Source organism: Podarcis pityusensis (genome assembly GCF_964106645.2).
Source record: "Podarcis pityusensis genome assembly, chromosome: 13".
In the NCBI taxonomy this organism is placed as follows: Eukaryota; Metazoa; Chordata; class Lepidosauria; order Squamata; family Lacertidae; genus Podarcis; species Podarcis pityusensis.
The window spans coordinates 34,466,464-34,489,154 of record NC_138038.1 but is presented as its reverse complement, the minus strand read 5'-3'; the positions used below and the strand labels follow the sequence as shown (position 1 = coordinate 34,489,154).

Here is a 22,691-nt window from a genome sequence, read left to right as displayed (position 1 = left end):
TGCATTATCCCAGCCACTTTGCTAAAGTGGACCACTCAGATACTACGCCTGTGAATGAATTCTGCAGAACTTGCATGCTAATTTGTTATGTTTTCCTTAGTCCCAGTAAATATGATTACTCAACTCTGGATTTTGGAGTTTTCCCTCACCGACAATGTTGTAAATAAAAATATGCCCTTTTCCCTTATGGGGTATCCAAGAGCCCATATAGAGTCCTTACATAGGTTCCCTATTGGTAGGAGAAAATAACAGAGGCCAACCAGAGAATATTGAGAAGCAAAGCAGCTAGTAAGCTTGATCTTTATTGATCTGTTGCAACAGGGTACTCCCCTCACACGCAGGAGAGGAAGAGGACCCAGAACAATGGCCTGCAAGGCCTTATAAAGACTTTTGAAATTCCCATTCTCTAGATCAGGACCACCCCCAGAAACATTATGCATACATCACAGAAGGGGTGTAACCTCAGACCACCCCTCAGATACATCCCCCTACATCACAGAAATTTAAATATTGTTTTTCTCCTGTTGTTGTTTATCTCCTGTCTAGCAGGTTACTTGATTGGATTTCCTGGGGAGCCTGGCCATTCTTTTGTAGTGGTAAAATACTTATTTCCTGGGCCAGGTCACAGGCTCACACCTTATTCAAACAGACATATCCTTGAGACAGGATTTGTGAGGAAAGAGACAATGGGGAGGATTTTCCAGGTTTAACCTTGCAGAGAAAGGATTTGGTCAGTTTAGGAATCAAAATGGTTCCAGGTTGGCCTTCCTGTGTTGATCTATGTACGTGTGGTTATGAACGTTGCCATATATCTAAAACCATAAAATTCCTATCACAACAAACACAGCTACCCTATATATTTGTTGTTTATATACCCAGAGGGGCTCTTATGTCATTCCTCCATTAGCTATTACTTGCTATTATCTCTTATTGTTTTGGGGGTTTTTTTACACACTCTGGCGCTGAGCCGAAGAATTTCAACACAGGAAAGCCAATGACTCCGATAAAATCCCTCCACCAGGCAATGGGAAGAGTTTAGTTGTGTTTTGAAAGAACTTGTGTGAGGTCTGGATTTCCTGCGAGAGGAAAAGAGGCTTTTCAGGCTGAGGGTAGAAGAAGAAGCCAAGATTCTTGGATTACTTGCAGAGGAATCTTGAGATCTAGGCAAACAGCGGACAAAATGAACAAATTGGAGGTTCTGGGAGAAAAAGCATAGTATTCAGTCTGCCTATACTCCACCCATCCACCCCCTGCAGCCATTCTGTTGGCTGGTAAAACAATGGGCTGGGCTGAAATGATAAAATCAACGCTGTTTCCTGGGGTTGGACTTTCCTGAATGAGGAACTTGCCTGCTGCCCTTTAGATTGCATAAGAGTGATGAAATAAAACAGGCTGGGAAGCAACTGTGCCTGGAAGCAGGAAGAGAAACACAGTTGTGGGGTGGAAGTGGAGAACAAGACCGGGAGGCTGCTGCTTTCTTTGTGAAGGGCTACACAACCCTTGCACCTCAGACCATGGCCAACCAAACAGACTACAACGACTTCTTGCACAAGCACAGGGATGTCTTCCGGAGGTTTCCGCTGGAGCTGGTCCATGGGATCCCCCTGATGGAGCCCATTGCTCAACAATGGGCTCCAATTGAAAACTTCCAGGCGCGGCCAGATGACTTGCTTCTCTCAACTTACCCCAAAGCAGGTGAGACACCAGAAAGGGGAGCAGGCGGGGTGTACAACTGCAGGAGGAAAAACAGAAGGAGGAGGGCTATAGCAATCGCAGGTGCCACCCCTCCAAGAAAATGGGTGGGGTGGGGGAAGACCAAGGAGACAAACCTCAAAGCACCCTCACAGTTCTCCTGTTATCCTGGAAATAAGGAGGAACTGTTAGGGAGAAATTATATTCGGATCACCTTTAAAGCTGAACCAACCTATTTGGCACTCTGCAAATTTTGGAAGAGAATTATCCAGCCAGCTGATGTGTGCAAAAATTAATATACTAAAGGTAAAATATGCACCAAAATGCACATGTGAGTGAAAACAGCATAGAAAAATGCATTGTTCTGGGAGAAATTGCTATGCAAAAACGTGCATGTTTAGGCAAAATTCTATACAAAAACATGGAGGAATTTCATACTAAAATGCTGGTGAACTTTCATGGTGACTTTAAAATGACAACAACAGAGCAAACATGGAAATGTGGAGAACTGGAAGACTGGAAAGATAAGAAATGGAGAGAAACCAAAATTGATAGATTTGCCCATCCTGGTGACTGCTGCTCTGGTGAAGAAATGCGATGGGCCCAATAAATCAGGAGAAAGGAAGCAGAAATTGAGGTTTATTTCCTTAGGTTGGTTTCATGTGTTTGTTTTGCTGTAGGGTTGCTCAATTGTCTCTCACCTTAGGGAGTTACATAAATATGTGTCTTGGCAGAGGAAATGGCTTTAAAAGCACCAAAAAGTAAACATGTTCTTTCCGAAAGGAAGGTACATTATTTCATAAACATATGCATAAGTTGTTGTTGTTTTTCCAAAAATTGGTTTCATTGTGCAATGTGTATAGCATTTATTTATATTTTAAGTTACTGCAAGAGTGTTGTAATCCCTCAGGACTGAGGAGAAGGATATTAAATAAGTGGAACAAACAAGTAGCAGACATGTTGTTGCTTAGTTTTTTTGTACCTGCTCAAAAAAAATGTAACAGAGGCATGAGAGGGACAACAGCAGGGATAGTGAACCAAGGCTGTGGCCTGCAGATGCTGTTGGACAGGTCAAACTAGCATGGCCAATAGTTAGAGAGAGTTATACAATTAGAAGGGGTGGCAACGTGGGCAAATGCTTTTGCATTTGTTTGAACTATGGATGAGGGAGAAAGTCCATGCGGTTCACATTCAAGGTATACCTGCCTAGTCTGCACTTTTGGAAACAATATGTGAAGCAAAACACAGTCACCTTGTTCTGGCTCCTGCTCCCCAAAAACAGACTGAGGCTCTTACTTATTTAAAGAAATCTTTATTCAGATGCAGCACTCCTCTGGAGCTGGGAATTCGCAGCAGGGCAGGGAGTTCCAAAATGGGCTGAGCAACAAATATGTCCCAACAAGCTTCCCCACGCCTCCCGCCAAGTTTTAAAAGTTGAGGTGTGACGCACTCACTCGTAAGACTCTCTTGCCTTGCAGGAATGCTGAGCATGAGCTCTGTTGTGGGTAACAAGGCTGCCTCCTCCTGTTCAGCCTTTCCCCGTGGCTTATAAAAGCTCTCCCCAGCTTCCACGGACACACTCTGCTCCACTGAAGGCTTGGAGGCAAGAGCTGGCATCCCTATTTCCCCTCTGGAATGGCTGGAGCCAGAGTGGAAAGGGGAGATGCCCTTCCTCCACCCCTGGTTCCCTTGGTATAGTCCCCTACTTTTCCTTCTCTGTCTGGGCCAAATCGTATCCCAACAGCACTTGTGGGGCTGATAACATAAGCCTTCCTGTTATGTACTGAGTTGAATAGGACCCAAAATGCAGCAGTCTGATTGGTCCTAGAACAATAGGATTCAGAATGCAGCAGTCTGATTGGTCCTAGAACAACAGGATCCAGAATGCAGCAGTCTGATTGGTCTGCAGGAGCCACCCAATCCAACTCCGGGTGGAAGTGAATCCGCAACCTGATTGGCCTACAGGAAAATCCCAGAATTAGCCAATCACGTGGGGCCCATTGTGTAAATAATGTATATAAAGCAGACATTTCGGGGGAATTTTCATTCCTCACTACTCTGAGCTGAATAAAGAGCATGAAATCCACACTCGACTCCGAGTATATTTCACTTCCAAATTCACACTTCTTTAAATTTTGCAGTGTAGGTCTCCAACCAAGTAACATGTGGAAAAACACCTGTGCTAGGGCAAAGTTCACCTCAAAATGCCAATATTAGTGGAAATAACATACCCAAAATGCATTGTAGTTGGGGAAATCTGCAAAAATGTTTATGTTAGTTAAAATTGCATGCCAAAGTATGTTTATGTATTAGGAGAAATTCACACCAACTTCAATTTTGTGAGGACTTTAAAAAGAAATAAATCCCAATTTATTATTTTTCTCCTCTAATAACATTTTGTATGTTGCCCAATTTTCTTTCATGTTTTTCTATTTCACAGCTAATGCTTCTGTAGGTGAGATCCACCAAGGGGTTTTAGGTTCTAGTAGATCTCTATATTTACTGTTCCTCTGGGCTTTCAGGTACCACATGGATTCAAGAGATTGTTGACCTGGTCCTTAACGGCGGCGATGTGGAAAAAGCTCGTCGAGCTCCTGTGTACATTCGGATCCCATTTCTAGAAATTTGCTCTCCACCCCCAGTGCCTTCAGGTGAGCCCAGAGAACCCAGGCACGCAGCCCCGCTTGTAAAAAAAACCCCCACAGGCAGCGGACTAACTCATCCAACCCATTCTCTGATTCTTCCTTAGGGGTCAGCATTCTGGTAGATACCCCATCTCCTCGTGTGATCAAAACCCACCTCCCCTTCCAGCTTGTTCCTAAAAGCTTTTGGGACAAGAAATGCAAAGTAAGTGTTGCTTGCCTCATCCCTTTCTGCTACCCACCCTCCAATCCTGCCCCCATGCCACCTCATACCATTCTCCCTTCTGGTCCCTTGCAGGTAATCTATGTTGCTCGTAATGCCAAGGACAACCTGGTCTCCTACTTCTTCTTTGACCAGATGAATGTGACGCAGCCAGACCCTGGGCCATGGGATGGCTATGTTAAGAAATTCATGGAGGGCAAACGTCAGTTCTAGGAGAAGGAGCTCATCTTGAATAATTAGTACTTGTTGGGCATGGGGAGGGTGGGGTACAGAAGATGCCCTGATTCCCTCTCCATGATGAAGGGGGTGTCTAATGAATCAGAACAGCAGCAACTGGATTTTCTGAGACCCACCTTGAACCTCAACAGCATTGCAATCCCTCTTAGATCAGGGTGCTGCCACAATCCACAGCAGTTGAAGGCCACCGAGTTAGAGGGGAAATATCCAGGGACTCCTGGAATTTATAGATTCATGTAAAGCAGGTTCCCTTGGTTTTTCATTGGCCCACACCCATTTTCCGTCTCGCACAAGGCCCCTTTCTTGTAAGAAACTTCCGGGTTTACGAGAGGATTCCCGGCTTACAAACAGATTATTTTCCGGAAGCAAGTATCTTGTGCTTTACCCAGCTAGATTTCTAGAAGTGCCTTTAACGCCATTTGAAACCTTTAATATAGCGTGCAAATTAAAGGTTAGGGGAATGTCAGGAAAACTGAACAATGCAGCCTTTACCTCCCATCGTCCCTGGCCATTGGTCATGCTGGCTGGAGCTGAGTCCCCCAACATCTGGAGGGCCACCAGTTTCCCAGCTCTGCTACATACCTGGAAATAGGTATCCCTGTAAGGAGTGGTACTTACTTCTTCTAAGTACACATGGATGGGAGAGTACTGTGGGATTGCACTGGATTAATTGATTCCTTTAACTAGGTGACCGACTTAATCCTTGTTACATCTTATCTCACTTGTCTCTCAGTTGCCTGGGGCTCTTGGTATGACCATGTCCGGCGTTACTGGGATGAGAAAGGAAAGCACCGTATCCTGTACCTCTTTTACGAGGACATGAAAGAGGTGGGTGTAGAATATGAATCAGCCAGAGGCCTGGTTGAAGAGAAATGTTTTCACCTGGTGCCTAAAGATATATAAAGAAGGCTCCAGATGAACTTCCCTGGGGAGAGCATTCACTGGCGGAAGAAGAGGAGTGGGGGGAGCGTACTGCCCCCGGCAGCGCGATCCCGGTGGGGTGCCATCGTGGCTGCCCCCTGCCTGCACTGGGCGCCATGCCCCCGCAGGCGGCATGCCACAACTCTGGGGCGCACACCAGCCCCGCCCCCCGGTGCCGGAGCATGAAGCTTTGCCACTGAGAGCATTCCACCAATGAGGAGCCACCACAGAAAAGGCTCGATCTCGTGTTGCCACCCTCCAGACTTCACGTGGAGGAGGCACACAAACAAGGGCCTCAGATGATGAATGTGGAGTCCAGGGAAGAGGCGGTCCTTAAGGTATTGCGGTCCTGAGCCATTTATGTATACTTTCCCCTAACATATGCATTTCTTGTATGCCTTTTTTTGTTGGCTCGCTTTCCTGCAAAATTCAGAGAAGTCTGAACTTCAGAGCTGCATTTCAGTTCTCTTATTGTTTCAAGAAGCGCAAATTAGGTAGAATTGCATTAAAATGCGAACTCAACCAAATTGATCTCCCATCCCTGGAAGTAATACAAATCTCCCAGTATGTGCAGAGGGCACATTCCTCACTCAGGTTGCTCTCAGAAATGTGAGATTTTAACACTACTGCCTCCAGGTCAAGGCTGTGTGATGCACAACATGAAAAAAAGTGTGTTTGAAACAGAGAGGCATGTGATGCAAAAGTAAATTTATCAAGTGCAGAAATGTGGAAGGGATCCAGAGACCGTTGGGTTTTGCTTCTTGAAAAAGAACCAGCCAGACAGTTAGTGTTTCCTTCCCACACTCTCGGGAACCTCAAAGGCATTCTGGAGCTTACAGGCAAATTGCAGTACCAGGTTGCTCTGTTGCGACCTCACTCCCATTCACACCCATCTGAATATCTCCGCTAGGACTTGGCTCGTGAGGTCCGTCGCGTGAAAGATTTCCTGGAGGTTGATCTGCCTGAGGACGCCCTTCAGAAGATTGTCCACCACGCATCATTCCAGACCATGAAGAAGAACCCAATGACAAATTATGAGACCGTCCCCAGCGCCATCTTTGACAAGACAAAAGGCAGATTTATGAGGAAAGGTGAGTAAGTGACGCTAGTCTTTTAAGACCTCAAAAGATGTTGTTCCCTGCTACACAAGTTCATTTGCTCCCCCTTTCCCCACAAAGAAGGGTAAAATTGGGAAGTGAAGTGAAGTTTAACTGGGGAGAGTAATCTTTTATGCAGTCTGGGCCCAATGTATCGCCCAGAGAATGTTCCAGTGGTCTGAAGTGCATTTTGCTAACTTTATAGGGAATCAAAGTGTGTAGTCACCAAGCGCTTTCTTATTTGACGATCACTTGTAGCCAAGTAAGATTGTCTTCCATGAAAACGGTCTTAACAGTGAGTCCGTAAGTGACTATGGAGTCCAATTCTGGATCTACACATCCTTCCACAGCGGGGACATAGGTTTCTGGGCGGGAGTTGATCACGGTGAGGGTTTGCCAAATGTGTCTTCCTCTTAGCCCGTTTCTCCTTTTCACCCTGAGTTGGTGCTTCTTCAAAGTCCATGACACCTTTGGTAAAGGCTGTCCTAAGAGCTTTAGGCTGCTATCTGAGATATATCTACATGGAAGTCCCACCAAACTCAATGTAGTTTACTTCTGAGCAGGTACATATAGGTAGAGTAATACAGCATATCTGCTCAGGTACAACCTGGGTAATATGTACAAAACCTAAATGCACTGTGCTGGATACCCAAAGGAGGACCTTTGTAAATATAAAAGTCCTTTATAATTATAAAGAAAAAGAAAGGCAAGTAATAGTTATCACAGAAACCCCCTATGTTATGAGAGAGGATGCCATCTTTCAAAGTGGTCACAGGGTGAAGCTCTCTCTTTCTGCTTCTGAATTTCTTCAGGTGAAGTTGGCGACTGGAAGAATTATTTCACAGTGGCTCAAAGGGAGGAGTTTGATGCAGATTACCGGCGCAAAATGGAAGGAACGACCCTGCGTTTCCGGGATGTATTATAGACTCAGAAAACCGCCCCTCTTGTATTTTATTCTTGGCCAATAAAAAAATACAAATTATTAATAGATTCGAAAGAAAGAGGTGGCCTCTCACTACCAGACCTAAGGTTATATTATGAAGCATCCTGCCTGTGCTGGCTTCGGGAATGGATAATTTGAAAAAACACGAATATTTTAGACCCTGAGAGTCATGATAATAGGTTTGTTTGGCATGCATATCTATGGTATGAAAAGGGTAAAGTGCATAAAGGATTCTTGAATCATTTTGTAAGAAAATCAATTTATGTGGTATGGGAGAAATATAATTTACTAGAACAGAAAACGCCATGGTGGCTTTCCCCACTGGAAGCAATATCCTTTAAAAATGTAAATATGAGAAATGACTGGGCAACATATACGGACCTGTTAATGGAAGCAGAACACCAGTTGAAATTGAAGGATTTTGAGGATATGAGATTTATTAACTGACTGGTTACAATATCATCAATTAAATGATTTTTTTAAGATAGATAAAAGTAAGGGTTTTAGTAATGAAGCTTCAAGGTTTAGAAAATAATTGTTGGACAACACTGTAAAATTACTTTCTAAAATGTATAGACTGCTTTTGGAATGGTATACAAAAGATGAAAAGGTTAAATCAGCAATGATACACTGGGCGAGATCGGGGGTATAATATTCAGCTTTCATCATGGAAGAAGTTATGGAGAACTGATTTGAAATTTACAGCATGTTATACATTGAAAGAAAATTATATGAAAATGATGTACCGTTGGTATTTAACTCCTAGCAAGTTAGCAAAAATGTATAAGAAAAGTACAAATATTGGTTGGAAATGTAAAGAAAAAGAAGGCACCTTTTATCATATGTGGTGGACGTGCAAGGTGATAAAAGCATTCTGGGAAATGATATATAATGAATTGGGGGGGAAATGTTTAAAGTAACTTTTTCCAAAAAAAAAACACAGAGGCTTTTTTAATAAGGAATTGTAGGTGCTGAAATCCCAGAGGACCAGAGAAGACTGTTCATGTATGCAACAACAGCTGTGTGAATGTTGATAGCCCAGAGATGGAAGGAAGACAAAGTCCCTACCAGAGCAGAATGGCAGGTCAAGTTGATGGGCTATGCCAAAATGGCAACAATGACTGGAAAGATCAGAAACAAGGAAGATCAAAACTTTAACAAGGAATGGGGGGGGGGGATTATAACATACCTTGGAGACCACTGTAAACAGTTAAAGTAGTTAGCGGGATTGTAATAACACTTGTAATGTAACAAGAACTATGGATATAATGGTGCTACAAAAATCTGGATGAATATAAAAGATGCAGCAGAAAGGGTTTGACAATGGGACCCACGGAGAGGGAGGTGGGAAGTCCAGAGAGATTCGTGGGTATCTTTAACTGTTGGAATGTGTTGTGATATGACTGTAATTTTTAATATGTGAAACCAAACTAATAAATAGGAAAAGAAAGAAAGATAACTGCCCCTCTTGGAACTGTTTCCATCAAGGCACACAACACGTTCTTTTGCCATTCAGCTTTGGTTGTAATAAATGTAGGCACCGTTAACAATGATTGTGGACACAGTGTGCATGTGCAAAAAAGGAGATGAGTTGGTGGGAGTGGACAGCAAGGAACCTGGGTGATAGGAGGTTGAACTAGGAGCCCGGCAGATCTGTCTGAGATTCACACGTTGGCTGTGGCAGTATGCTGTCCTATTTAGTGGTTGCTCTGTTTTGGCATGGCCGGGGGGAAAGTTAAAGAGACAACCAGATAAAATGAAAATGGGACAGAAACGACAGACAGGCCCACAGCATCCCTGGAAACGGCACCAGTGGCAACCGATCAGGGATTGGGCTGGGAACAACATCCACCTAATGCGCTGATCGAACCAATGAGCTTGTGACAACAGGAACCATAGCATCCTGGGCTCTTTTAGAAGGAAGGGCAAGAGATTAATGTAATAAATGAAAGACAGCGGCAAATCTCAAGTTCTGGCTTTAGTAAAGGGAAGCTTTTATGAAATCCAGAAGTTCTTGTGTACAGTATAGCATTGTGCCCTCAGTAGGGTTCGCAGGACTTTCTCCCAATGCCTTTGACAGCAACTTGCTTCTGTTCATGTTCAACTTGTTAATTTCTGAAGCTCAAGCTGCTCATAAAGGCAGGGGAGCAATTTAGGCTGGGATGCTTTCTCTCAGCAGTTGCTAAGCCTAATGTAATGAAAAGTGGAGAGGAAGGGGAAATTATTACAGAAAATTCCAGCTCTAAGCTTGTCAATGTTGCATCACAGTACAATGTGCAAATTGGCATCAGACTCTTCTTTGGCCCCAGGTAATCAAAGTATATGAAAAAAGGTAAATCGGTCTGTAACTAAGCTTATAATCTTCTAAGGGCCAAACTAGATGTGACAGTGGAAATTTTATATTTATACTGCCCTTCCTACAAAATGATACCAGGCCAGTGCACATATGTACAGATGCACAATCTTTAATAAAAACAATTGCAAACTGCTGCACAATAAAATATTAACATAAAGGCAGGGGTTTCTTCAGATATCCAGTCCCTGAGTTGTTTACAACTGTATAAGTCAACAAAAGCACCTTAAATTTGGCTCAGTAGCAAATCGGCATCCAATACAGTTCTTTAAAGGTTGGTGAGCTATCAAAAATTAAACTATTCAAGAGTTACTAGCATCACATTTCTTAACTACAGTAATTCCACTTTTTTTGTAGTGATTGATTTGCCGAGATCCTGTTCCCATTCATGTTCAAAACTGCCTCTTGTATGATCATGGCATTGAAGTACGGTATACTTTCCATAGTAAGTATGAAAAGAAGACACACCCATCTATTTATTTCTAATATTCAAATCCCAACAAGATAAGATATAAAGGTTCCTAAATGTTGTTACTTACAGAGGAGACTAGCCAGTGGCCCAGGAGGGGCAAATGGGGAACTGCCCCTCCAAACTCAGCCTGGTCTCATCAGCCACCATCTGCTTGTCTTCCTACTTGCAACCAGCTCAGGGGGGTGGTGGCGGGCACCAACCTCCTTAGTCTCAACATCGCCTTGTGCAGGGAGGAGGATGGGGACAAAACTAAACAGTAATTTGTTGACTCTCCTCCAGGCGCCTGCTCTTGCTCCACCTATTGCTGGTCTCCCTGCCTTCTGCCCCAATGGGCACCAGCACTGGCTACTTTATTCAGCTGAAAGCCAACAAGTCTCAACAAAATGCAGCAAAGTCCAGCAAGGTCCAATAAGATTCAAAGCGGCCCAGCCAGGCCCACCAAAGTTCACCAAGGTCAAATAAATTCAGCAAGATCTAACAAGTTCAGTCCAAGAAGTCCAGCGCAGTCAACCAGTTCAGTAGGATCCAGCAAGTTCAGCAAAGTCCAGTGTGTCCAGCAGGGTCCAACAAAAACCAATGGGCTTCCAAAAAAAAAAAACCTCCCAAAAAACAATACAGTGGTACCTCGGGTTAAGCACTTAATTTGTTCCGGAGGTCCGTACTTAACCTGAAACTGTTCTTAACCTGAAGCACCACTTTAGCTAATGGGGCCTCCTGCTGCTGCTGCACTGCCGGAGCACGATTTCTGTTCTCATCCTGAAGCAAAGTTCTTAACCTGAAGCACTATTTCTGGGTTAGCGGAGTCTGTAACCTGAAGCGTATGTAACCTGACGCGTATGTAACCCGAGGTACCACTGTATTGCAATCACAGCTTTAACATGAACTGTTATTTGACTTTAGTTAACATTTTATTGATACAAAAGCTGTACTCCTGGGACTTTTTGGACATATTGCTGAACTGTGGCTTAGCACTGCAGGAATGAGTTTGGTGTCTTTCCAGACTCAAACAGTCCCTTCTCTTCCTCTTGCGTTGCCAAGAAGAGGCTTGCAGAAGCGTTCTTTTCCATTTTTTTGTTAACCATGCCTTCTCGCTTTGTCTGAAGAGGGGATCGTGATTTAATGCTACCTATGGCCAGCTTCAAACAGCCCACCTTCAAGCCATGGTTTGTGAAGCTGGCTTGCTTGTTAGCATAAAGCACAATCTTCATTTTGGATGAGACAGCTGTTACCGGAAAAATCCGAGGGCTCCCTTGGACAAAAACAAAGACACCAACCAGGATAACTTGGAGCAAAACAGCAGCCTGTAGGCTTGGCCTTTATTGAACTGTTGCAACAGGGTGTTCCCCTCCCTTGCAGGAGAGAGGAAAAGACCCAGAAAGATGGTGTGCAAGACCTTATAAAAACTTTGAAATTCCCATCCTCTAGGTCAAGCCCACCCCCAGAAACATCATGCATACATTACAGAAAGGAGGAGTTGACATCATGCATACGTTACAGAAAGGAGGAGTTGACATCATGCATACATTACAGAAAGGAGGGGTTGAGGGAGGAGTTGTGGTGGTAACCTGAGTGTCCTGTCACCTGGCTGGTTCCTCCTTTCCCCCCCATGAGTCACTTCCAGGAGACAAAGGGGAGTTGGCAGTTTCCTGCCCCCAGAGGGAAGATCTGATCATTGTCCTTTGTTTCAGTCCGTGCTGAATCCACTCCCATATGCAAGTTCTTTGTGATCTTGATGGTCTTCTGTCTAGGACCATCAGGGTTGGCATAGCAACTGGGCAGAGCTCCTGTGGATGTGCTGGGATGGTGAAGGGATTATGGCTGACCAGAACCAAGCCACCCCCCTTTGATAGTCCTTGTCATATGGAGTAAAGTAAAATAAAAATGGGACAGTGCAAATCCAATGTATGGTTGATTTTTCTATGAATTTATAACAGAAGTGTGGCATATGTAGTGTGTGAGTGTGAGTGTGTGAAGTTTGTACAAACTGAATGATTGGGGTGGGAGGGTTCCTGCTACACAGCCTCTGTAAAAAACATGTTGCACCGCAGGCTTATATATTAGCAAATGAACCGGGCTTGCTTTGTGAAATTTATTAACAGAGGAATAATTCTTTGTGAATATGATTCTCTTGGAAGCCTGCCTCTTGCCTTGTCTGAGTTCAGTCTCCTAGAGCAAGATGGGTCTTTAGGGAAATAGAGGAATGGCCAGCTGCACAATCAAGCTGGGATGCTCTCCTATGCAGAAGGTCGCTTACAAGAAGGACAGAAGCAAAAGGACATCACAAAGCTCTGGACTCCTGTATTCATCTAGTTTTTAATTATTATACTTGACCTTTTTGCAGGACTAGAGCACATAGCATGGTAAGAAACCTTTCAGCTGTAATGCGAACACAGGTGAAATAAATATTATTGCTTCCCCAAGGGGGTCCTAGCCTCGTAAGGAGGACCGGACTCTTGTGGCTCCGAACCGGTCGGGAAATAACAGAGATCAGGATTGGCGAAAAAGCAAAGTCTGATCTTTATTTTCAAAGAACAGAAGACTGTTGCAATAGGGTTCCCACTCGCGTAACAGAAGGACGGAGTGAGAACCTTGAACAAAGGAACTGCCTTTACTTAAATACCTTTTCATTTCCATACAGATCAATGATACAGAAAAATGACAGAAATGGCACGAATAGAAGATTAACATAAGGTAAGTGGGATGTTGTAAGATCTTGGGTGGTGTTAATGAAGATGTCGGCTTTGAGGTTGGGAACAAAAGGTGTTGAGTGGTTTTTCCCCTTCAGCGGATCTTGACTCACTGTTCTGTTTTTGCTTCATTTTCAGGAAGGAATTCCGGAGGTTTTGGGATGATCGGTATGCAGATTAAATGGCTGGATATTTGGGAAACGGTTATCAGTCTTGGTGTGAAGTCCTGTTTCTGCATGTTTATCATTGCTGGTGTGAAGTTTCCACTCTGCATACTTTTATTAATTAAACTGATTTTATGTTGCATTTTGTGTGTATTCACGATGTCATTTGTAGACCCAGTAGGTGGCGCTGTGGTGCTTGAAGGTATTTTGACAGTTTGTGAACAGCAGAATATTGACAGATCAAGTATACAGCAATGGAAAGTCACGTAGAATATAAAATATTTTGGCTACATTCTTCCAGTTACATTTTTCTATTATAATTACATTTTCTAGTGTAAGAAAACACTTTTTTGAAAGATACAAAAGGTGATACATTTGATAAGAAAAACACTTTTTTGAAAGATACAAAAGGTGATACATTTGGTAGAGTCAACAGTTGCATTCCTCAGCTACATTATTTAGTCGTATTACAGCGATACAGAAGTAAAAGATACAAGTAAAAAGAGACACTCTTTTGTTAGCATAGAAATACGTAACACTGAGAGCTTCATTTATTAACTCCCCGCTCTGATCATGGCTTCTCATGACACAAGCAAATATGCAGAAGCTCAATTTCCAAATTGCATTTTAACAATAACAGTAACAAACAATGTTTCTTTCTTGAGAGTGTCATCAAATGCCTGGAAAATGCCCTCTCTAATTGTTCCCCCTACAGCAAATATAAAATGGAGAAAAATGAGTAAACAATCAACAACCATTACAGAGGGATGTTCTCCTTCAATTGCTAACTCTTCTCCTCACCCCTAATATTTTTATTCTGATCATGTTACTTGTTTATCAATCAGGAACTATATTATCAAGCTGCCCCCCCCCCCCCAGTTTTGCTTAACCTCCTTAATTATGTAAAATCTCTCACCCTGTTGTTATCCCAGAGGTTCATTTTCAATGGCAGATATACTACCATGTCTCCAAATTATTTCTAGCAGCTTCCATGTAAACAGCCAACAATCGACCTGACCAAGTTCACAAGATAAATCCATGGTGGATTTAAAATTTAATCCCAGTTTCCACCCCCTCTGCTCAGTAGACCATCAGGCCTGCCGTATCTGTTTCTAGTTCCTCAAATGGGTAAGGAACAAATTGAGTCATTAGTTGCTTTCATTCTTTCGTTTTTCTTGTGAAAGAGCTGGGCAAAATTCCAGTGAATGTACTCCGGGACATGAGATCTGAACCATTGCCGGACACTGAAGAGGGGACAATGGCATAATTCCTACATAATAAGCCAAAGATCAATCTGTGCTGTGATTGTTTGGAACCGTTGTACATGGTACAGAGCAGCAGTCGGCAGACATCAGGCTTTTTGGATCTGTTTAGATCAAGTGTGGGGGACCTATGGCCCTCCAGGTATTGCTACACAACGGTTGCCATATTCTGAAGAGCAAAAAAGAGGACCCAGAGCCCCCACCCCTGGGCTAAAGATTGGGTTCAAGCACATGAGCTGCAGAGGCCCAGAGTTCAAATTCCAGCTAAAGGCCTCAGGTAGCAGGTGACGAGAAAGGCCCTTTCTCTGTTTGAACCTCTGGGACAGATAGCAAGCAGGGTGGGGGGCAAGAAAAGCTCAGGTGTTTATACCCAAGTCAGTATAAAACACCTTAAGATAGAGGGAGCCCAACTCCAGGTTTATCGCTTCGGCCTCTTGTACAGCGCTGAGCACATGGCTGGGGTGTTGTTGTTTAGTCGTTTAGTCGTGCCCGACTCTTCGTGACCCCATGGACCAGAGCACGCCAGGCACTCCTGTCTTCCACTGCCTCCTGCAGTTTCGTCAAACTCATGCTGGTAGCTTCGAGAACACTGTCCAACCATTTCTTCCTCTGTCGTCCCCTTCTCCTTCTGCCCTCAATCTTTCCCAGCATCAGGGTCTTTTCCAGGGAGTCTTCTCTTCTCATGAGGTGGCCAAAGGATTGGAGCCTCAGCTTCACGATCTGTCCTTCCAGTGATTTCCTTAAGAATGGAGAGGTTTGATCTTCTTACAGTCCATGGGACTCTCAAGACTCTCCTCTAGCACCACAATTCGAAAGCATCAATTCTTCGGCGATCAGCTTTCACTTCCATACATCACTAACATGGCTGGGTGGGGAGCTGCAAAACATGAGCAGCAGTGAATTGGGGGGTGCAGGATAGGAGGAAGGGCCTCTGGCCCTCATCCCGGCTGGACCCTGTGAAAGGGGGAGGTGGGCAGGCAAGTCCTCTGCCGCCCTCTCTCGGCTCCCAATGGCCAGATGCACACTTCGCTCTCACCCTGGGCCCACCACAAGAAAGGAAGATGTTCAAGTTTGCTCCTCCCTGCATAGCATCACGTCTCGCCTCACAAGGCTCCCTGAGTGGCTGAAAGGGAATTAACAAAGCAGAATCTTTTGACCCAGATGTGGAAGAAGCCAGAGGTGCTGGCCACTCCGCAAGTCACCGTAGGGATAGGAAAATCGCAAGAGTGGACATAGTCTCTTGATGCGGAGGAGAAGCAGGGGCGATTTTCTGTTTTCTTTCTGTTTAGTAGCATTGCCACCTACTAATGGTACCTACTAATGGTGCCAAACAAACAAAAAAACCTGGACATTTTGCCTAATTTAAAAAATCTGCCCGGACAGAAATCTTAACCTTGAAAAAGAGGACATGTCCGGGACAAACCAGACATATGGCAACCCTATCTAGACTCCTGTTGCCATCGTCATCCCTGACTTGATGGGGCTTGATGGGGATGGAGTCCCAGAATATCTGCAGGGCCACAGAGTCATCATCCTTTGTTTTGATGCACCATGGGCTGTACAACTGAAGTGGCTTTGGCACTCGTGTGCAACAAACCACTTCAAAAAAACTTGGACATCTTGCAGTAAAGAAAATTCACTAGAAAGTGTGGGATAACATTTGCAGTATTGTATCATGGCCCCACAAATAAATGTCTCGTCAATGAACAGCTGATGTTGTATGACAACCCCACAAACAAAGCAGGATGAATGTTCTAGAAACAGGTCGCCTGGAATAGAATTGTCCCTAGACAATAAGCAAACGGGAGTGTTGCTGAGCACATCTGGAGCCTAGATGTTTGCTTTCAGGAACAGAAGAACTGAACTGAACTTTCACTAAAGATGGGGGGTGGAGCTGGATTCAGTTTACATTGAAAGCTGAGCCTTCCGATCTGTACTTTGTGAAACAATATGCAAAGCAAAGCACTGCAAACCTTCCACATTTGCACTTCTCTGAAATTTGTGTAGCAGTTCTCTAGCCAAAAATATATGTACAAGGGAAGTAGTTCTGAAAACTTTCCCCTCACAGACCACTTGAAAATTGCAAGGGTCTTGACAGACCACTTACTGATTTGTCTGCCTGTTGAAGAAATTGTGCTGTGCTTGATGTGGTATGATTTTTATTTATATTTTTACAGACACACCACTAACAACCTCAACGAAGCTCGCAGGCCATGGACTGGAAACTCCTGCATTAGGATAAAGTATTTGTAAAATGCATGTATTAGTGAGAAGAGCATACAAAAATGTATTGTGTGAAGGGGAAATGCATCAAAAATGTGTATTTTAGTCAAAACTGCATATTAGGAGAAATTCATATTTAATTCTGATGATTTTTCATGAGTTTTTTTATTTCTTTGCAAATTGTTGGAGAAATAAGGAGAACTGAATGTAAGCTTGCAGAAATGAGAAACTGATAGAATTCAAAAGTTTGATTTGTTTATTCCCCAGCTTTCACACAAAAGTCCATTTCTGGTTAACTTCCTTCGATTTCTGCTAGCGAATTTATATGGGTGAGAAAAGTCATTTTGATGGCCATTTGGGAGCCAGAAACCTGTGACCGTCTACTATGAATCAATCAGAGATCTCTAGATCCTGATGTAATTTCTGCCCACCCCGCCCAAATGTAGGTGTGTAAAGGAAGTGGACGTACAGGGATGCGGGTGGCGCTGTGGGTTAAACCACAGAGCCTAGGACTTGCCGATCAGAAGGTTGGAGTTCAAATCCCCGCGACAGGGTGAGCTCCCGTTGTTCGGTCCCAGCTCCTGCCCATCTAGCAGTTCGAAAGCACACCAGTGCAAGTAGATAAATAGGTACCACTCCAGCGGGAAGGTAAATGGCGTTTCCGTGCGCTGCTCTGGTTCACCAGAAGCGGCTTAATCATGCTGGCCACATGACCCGGAAGCTGTACGCCGGCTCCCTTGGCCAATAAAGCGAGATGAGCACCGCAACCCCAGAGTCGGTCACGACTGGACCTAATGGTCAGAGGTCCCTTTACCTTTACCTAAAGGAAGTGGAGTGGAAATCAGGGTGCAGGTATCCCCACAAAGATTTAAAAGCCTTACAGTGACTTCAGTTGAAGGTGCCGATAAAAACCCAGGCCAAGGCATGTGAGAAAACTCAGCCAAAACCTCACACTCCCCTCTCTCCAGCCGCACCTGCATAGACACCCAATCCCGTTCCCGGGTCATCAAAGGGGCCTCTAGAATGCCAGCATTTTGCTGGAGGAATTCATGCACAGGCTGGGAAACTTAAACACGGGCAATTAAAGTGGATTAAAGTACTCTGTTGCATAACTCATCAATTTTTAAAAGAATGGCATTGGAAAAGTGAGATGAACAAATGATTAACAGCAATTTGTATATAAGTACCCCACAAGCAAATCTGCATGAATGCTCACCCAGCAGACAAATCAGACCAAATACTAAATGAAGACTATAATCTTACCTCTGCATAAACTTTGCACCAGAAAAATCAGGAGGGTTTTGAGGTCATCTGGAGGAACCCAAAACAATTTCAGGAAGTGAGATTGAGAGAGAAGGGGGAAAAGAAAAAAATAAACTGTGAGTCAGGGAAGAAAAGTAAAACTGACCAGCAGCTGCTGACAGCAGATGTAGAAAGGAAGCAGGCTGGCTACTTAAAAGCAGGTGCTATACTTGCTTTTCCTGCATTGCCAGATGACAAATCTTGAATCTGACATGGAAGGTTTAGACCATAAGCTATCCCAGCGCTCTGAGCTGGTGGAGGTAGACGGAATCCCTTTGCTCAGTGGTGCCGCAGAAAGATGGGGTCGCATATCAACCTTTAAAGCCCGGGGGGACGACCTTCTCATTTGCACATACCCCAAAGCAGGTAAATCGAATAAAAGAGAGATGTGGGGCATTAGCACAGAGGGCGGGGGCAGGAATGGTGCTGGGAAGTCGAGGGCTATTGGCTGAATGATGAGGTCTTCTCAGGTCTTCTCTCAACACCTCCTGCCAGGGACCACTTGGACGCAGGAAATTGTAGACCTGATCCAGCATGGAGGGGACCCTCAGGAATGTGCTCAAGTCCCCATCTACAAACGGATGCCCTTCCTAGAGATGCACAGTCCCTTGTTCTCACGTGAGTAGGAAAGGGAACTGCTTATGGGAGGTGATGGCTGAGGGTGGGGTGAAGGGTTTATCTCAGCTCTGAATGTTTTTCTTTGGTATCTCAGGCTTGGAAGAGGCAGAGCTAATGCCCTCTCCACGTACACTTAAGTCTCACCTCCCGGTCCAGCTCCTGCCGCCCTCCTTTTGGGAACAGAATTGCAAGGTCATTACAGGGGGACAACTGGAGGGAGGTTGCTTAGGGGTTAATCTGAGCCGCGGATCAACACTGCTTGTTCTCTATTGCATTTTTAATTTTGTGGGTAACATTTATTGTATTAAGGTTCTTATTGCTGTGAATCGTTTTGGGAGCCCTTTGAGGCTGAAGGACAATACTGACATGTTTTTCAAATATATAAATGAGCAAGATCACCACAACCAATCACAAACAAACAACCACACCATAGGCCAACCCCAACCTCTCTCACCACCAAAGAAACACAAATGAACAGCAGAGAACCTGCACGAGCAACGCTGACACAAACCCCTACATACATTAAGCAAAATAGAAACATCGCCACCCGACCCCCACCCCACCCCACCCATCTTCCCCCCCAATGTCTCAACAAATGAAACTGATTTGTAAAAATGTTACATGGGAAAAATACGAGAGACATTACACATACTTCTGTAAAACAAGAAAATCTTTAATAAAATAATAATATATATATATATATATATATATATATATATATATATATATATATGAGCAAAAACAGCATGCATGGAGCTGAGACTCCTGGGCTCACTCTTCTTTGTGATCTATTTCTGAAGATCATTTATGTGGCCAGGAATGCCAAGGATAACGCAATCTCCTACTTCCACTTCCAACGTATGAACGGGAGGATGCCAGACCCGGGAACATGGGACGAGTATCTGGAGAAGTTCATTGCGGGGAAACGTGAGTAGAGGCAAAAGATGGGATAGAGGAGATGGCACTGGCCCCGGACAGAGTAGTGGGGCCCACCCCAAACGCTCAAGCTCTGTACATATGAGAGAAGAGTGGAGCCTATTGACTGTTGATCTCCAGGTTCAAGCAACAGTCTCGGCAGTATGAGGGTACTTACACAAGGCCACCTGGTTTGAGCAGGCAGAGCAAGACAAATGGATGCTCTGTGGATGTGACGGTCAGCTCCATGTGGCACTCATTGTTTCGGCACCAGTCAACCCGAGATTGAACTTTAAACAGAAGCTGTGCCTCTAACTGAGTAGCTGGCACTGTCTTTAGTGAGAGGACCCCTCCCATTTAAAGGAGGCCAGGCTGCTTTGACAGAAATCTAAAGGAGCTGGAGAGGCTGCAGTTCCACTAGGGTTTGTGAGGTGGGGTAGAGTCCAACTGCAGTAACAACATCCTCTCTCTTCAGACCAGAGAGGCACAACAGAGCCGGTTAGCAAGTCTTGGAGAAAAGTAAATAGATTTACTTTTCATTTGCATTAACTAAACATTTACATTAACTATAAATACTTCTAGTTAATGCATGTGTTACTTTACACCACACAAGGACACTTTTTTCCTAACAATCTAGCCTGTCTCAGCTGAGCAAGGCCCACTAGCATGTGTGGCAAGGCAGGACCAAGTTCAGACAGGATGCAAGGGATTGTAGGGCTCAGGCTGGCTGTGAAGCAAAGGTGTGGCAGGGTTCAAGGTAGAGACACAGTGGGGCTGTGGTCTGGGGAGCACAGAAATCTGAAGTAGCTCCAGCAAAGAACAAGGGGACACTGAGCCCTTAAACAGTAGTAGCTGCAGGAAGTGTGCCCTAATTGTTAGCACCACCTTGGCAACAAGATATTACTCTTTGTGAACCTGCAAAGGGGTTGTTGAGTTGTTGTTTTGTTTGCCTTTGAATTCTGATGAAAATGAGCTTAATAATCATAACTGATTCTCTACCTCTTTACCTCTCTTTGCAGTTCCCTGGGGCTCTTGGTTTGACCACGTTTGTGGCTGGTGGAAGGCTAAGGATTCTCACCCAATTCTCTATCTTTTTTATGAAGACATGAAAGAGGTGAGCAGTTTACATATGCACTCCTTCCTTTCAGTAATTTCAACCAGGAAGGAATTTATCCGCGATAAATGTTCTAAGCAACCACCTGCATTCAGTGAGCTTCTGAAAATCAGTGTCCCAAACAAGTGATAAACACAGTGAGGTTTGTTATGGCAGCTTTCTGGGCAGAATCCTCTCCATCTTTCCCTTCCTAGCACCCAGCCTTAGCAATTCGGAAAATAGCTCAGTTCCTGGACCAAGAGCTTTCTGAGCCTGCTTTGAACCGGATCATGCACCACACAGAGTTCAACAGCATGAAAGTGAATCCCATGGCTAATTACAGCACAATGCCAACTTACAACCACGCTTTGTCACCCTTCATGCGAAAAGGTAGGAGTGAAAAGGACATTTTCCAGCCACAAGTGATATGGGAGGAGAGCTATGTACAGATCATACATTTAAAGCACATCTCCACTTCCCCAAAACACTGGGAACTGTAGTTTGGTAAGGGTGCTGGGAGTTGGAGCTCTGTAAGGGGTAAACTATGGTTCTCAGGATTCTTGGGGGAAAGCCTTGGCTGTTATCATACCTTTAAAGTATGTTGTGTAGTAGCAGAAGGGAAACAGCATGCATTGAAGGGGGTGTTTTCTAAGCTGTTTCCCTTGCCTGCAGGCACCGTAGGAGACTGGAAAGACTACTTCACAGTGGCTCAAAGTGAACGGCTTGATGACCTGTGTGCCCAATTATTAAGGGGCAGTGGCCTGACCTTCCGCACTCAGCTATAAGCACCCCTCTGTGCTCATCAATCCCATGCCTGGAGCTTGGGCCTGCACTAAACAAAATAGACCATGTGCAGGTTGTGCATATTTGTTTTGAAATTTACCTTTTTTAAAAAAATCAATGATTTGTGAAATAAAATGATTGTGTTTGCTCTTTATTAATTCCACACTGAGAGTGAATAAAATAACTAGTCTTGCATTATTATTTGTGTTCCACCTTCTTTCCAATTAACCCAGGGGACAGATTTAGGGTTTAACCATTTTAACTTTGCAACAACTCTATCCTAAGCCCTGAAGCTTAGGATGGAAAGAGAGGTTTAATATAAGTTTTGTTTATAGAAAGTGGCTTTGTGGGGTGTTATATTGGATTAGATGAAGTGAGTATTGCTTTTATATAGTAGATAGATGAAGAACTGGAAGTTCTTTATTTTCTGAATCATATTTTTATATATATATATAATTTTTATTAAAATTTTTCATTATATCAATTCCAACATCAAACAAATTTTCACAAATTTCAGTTTTTGGACTTCCATCAGCTTCTCTGTCAAACATCCATATTTTCCCATTTTTACACATTTTCTAAGTTTAATATTGCATTTTAATATAACTTTTTCAATCCTCTTTCTGTTTAACAAATATTCCTCTACCTTTCACAAAGCCTCTCTAAATCCCACTAGCGTTGTTTGTTCATCACATGTACTTTTCAGATATTCAGTAATTTTTTCCCAGTCCTCGATGAACTTGTGTTCCCGTTGATATCTAATCTTCCCAGTTAGTTTGTCCAATTCAGCATAGTCCATAAGTTTCATTCTCCATTCTTCAAGTGTCGGTATTTCTTCCTGTTTCCATTTTTGGGCCATTAATATTCTTGCTGCTGTTACTGCGTATTGAAAGAGTTTATTGTCCCTTCTATTTATTTCACTTCCTATTATTCCTAACAGAAATGCTTCTGGTTTTTTTACAAATGTATATTTCAACATTTTCTTCAATTCATTATATATCATTTCCCAGAAACATTTCACTTTCTTACACTCCCACCACATATGAAAAAAGGTTCCTTCTTTT

The 22,691-nt window shown here is 43.7% G+C and overlaps 1 protein-coding gene and 3 long non-coding RNA genes across 6 annotated transcripts; 2 read left to right on the top strand and 2 right to left on the bottom strand.

Moving 5' to 3' along the window:
• Window positions 1-975: 975 nt before the first annotated feature.
• Window positions 976-21,687, top strand: LOC308460874 (uncharacterized protein). The gene is made up of 14 exons (XM_080977410.1): window positions 976-1,695; window positions 4,215-4,343; window positions 4,442-4,539; window positions 4,633-4,759; window positions 5,528-5,622; window positions 6,626-6,806; window positions 7,625-7,734; window positions 18,380-18,584; window positions 18,714-18,836; window positions 18,931-19,028; window positions 19,637-19,763; window positions 20,771-20,865; window positions 21,060-21,234; window positions 21,517-21,687. The coding sequence occupies exons 1-14, from the start codon at window positions 1,515-1,517 to the stop codon at window positions 21,627-21,629; spliced, it is 1,857 nt and encodes a 618-aa protein (XP_080833536.1). The 5' UTR covers window positions 976-1,514; the 3' UTR covers window positions 21,630-21,687.
• Window positions 9,715-11,797, bottom strand: LOC308461242. The gene is made up of 2 exons (XR_013978844.1): window positions 10,648-11,797; window positions 9,715-9,943 (listed from the first exon to the last, which is right to left on the bottom strand). It is a non-coding gene; the product is annotated as an uncharacterized lncRNA (long non-coding RNA).
• Window positions 9,954-13,573, top strand: LOC308461243. 3 transcript variants are annotated; one of them, XR_013978845.1, is made up of 3 exons: window positions 9,954-10,553; window positions 13,219-13,271; window positions 13,406-13,573. It is a non-coding gene; the product is annotated as an uncharacterized lncRNA (long non-coding RNA). The 3 variants fall into 3 exon arrangements; XR_013978846.1 differs by lacking the exon at window positions 9,954-10,553 and adding an exon at window positions 12,603-12,940 and having other exon boundaries at window positions 13,219-13,573; XR_013978847.1 differs by lacking the exon at window positions 9,954-10,553 and having other exon boundaries at window positions 12,947-13,271.
• LOC308461245 lies at window positions 13,074-14,821 on the bottom strand. The gene is made up of 2 exons (XR_013978848.1): window positions 14,348-14,821; window positions 13,074-14,140 (listed from the first exon to the last, which is right to left on the bottom strand). It is a non-coding gene; the product is annotated as an uncharacterized lncRNA (long non-coding RNA).
• Window positions 21,688-22,691: the final 1,004 nt, after the last annotated feature.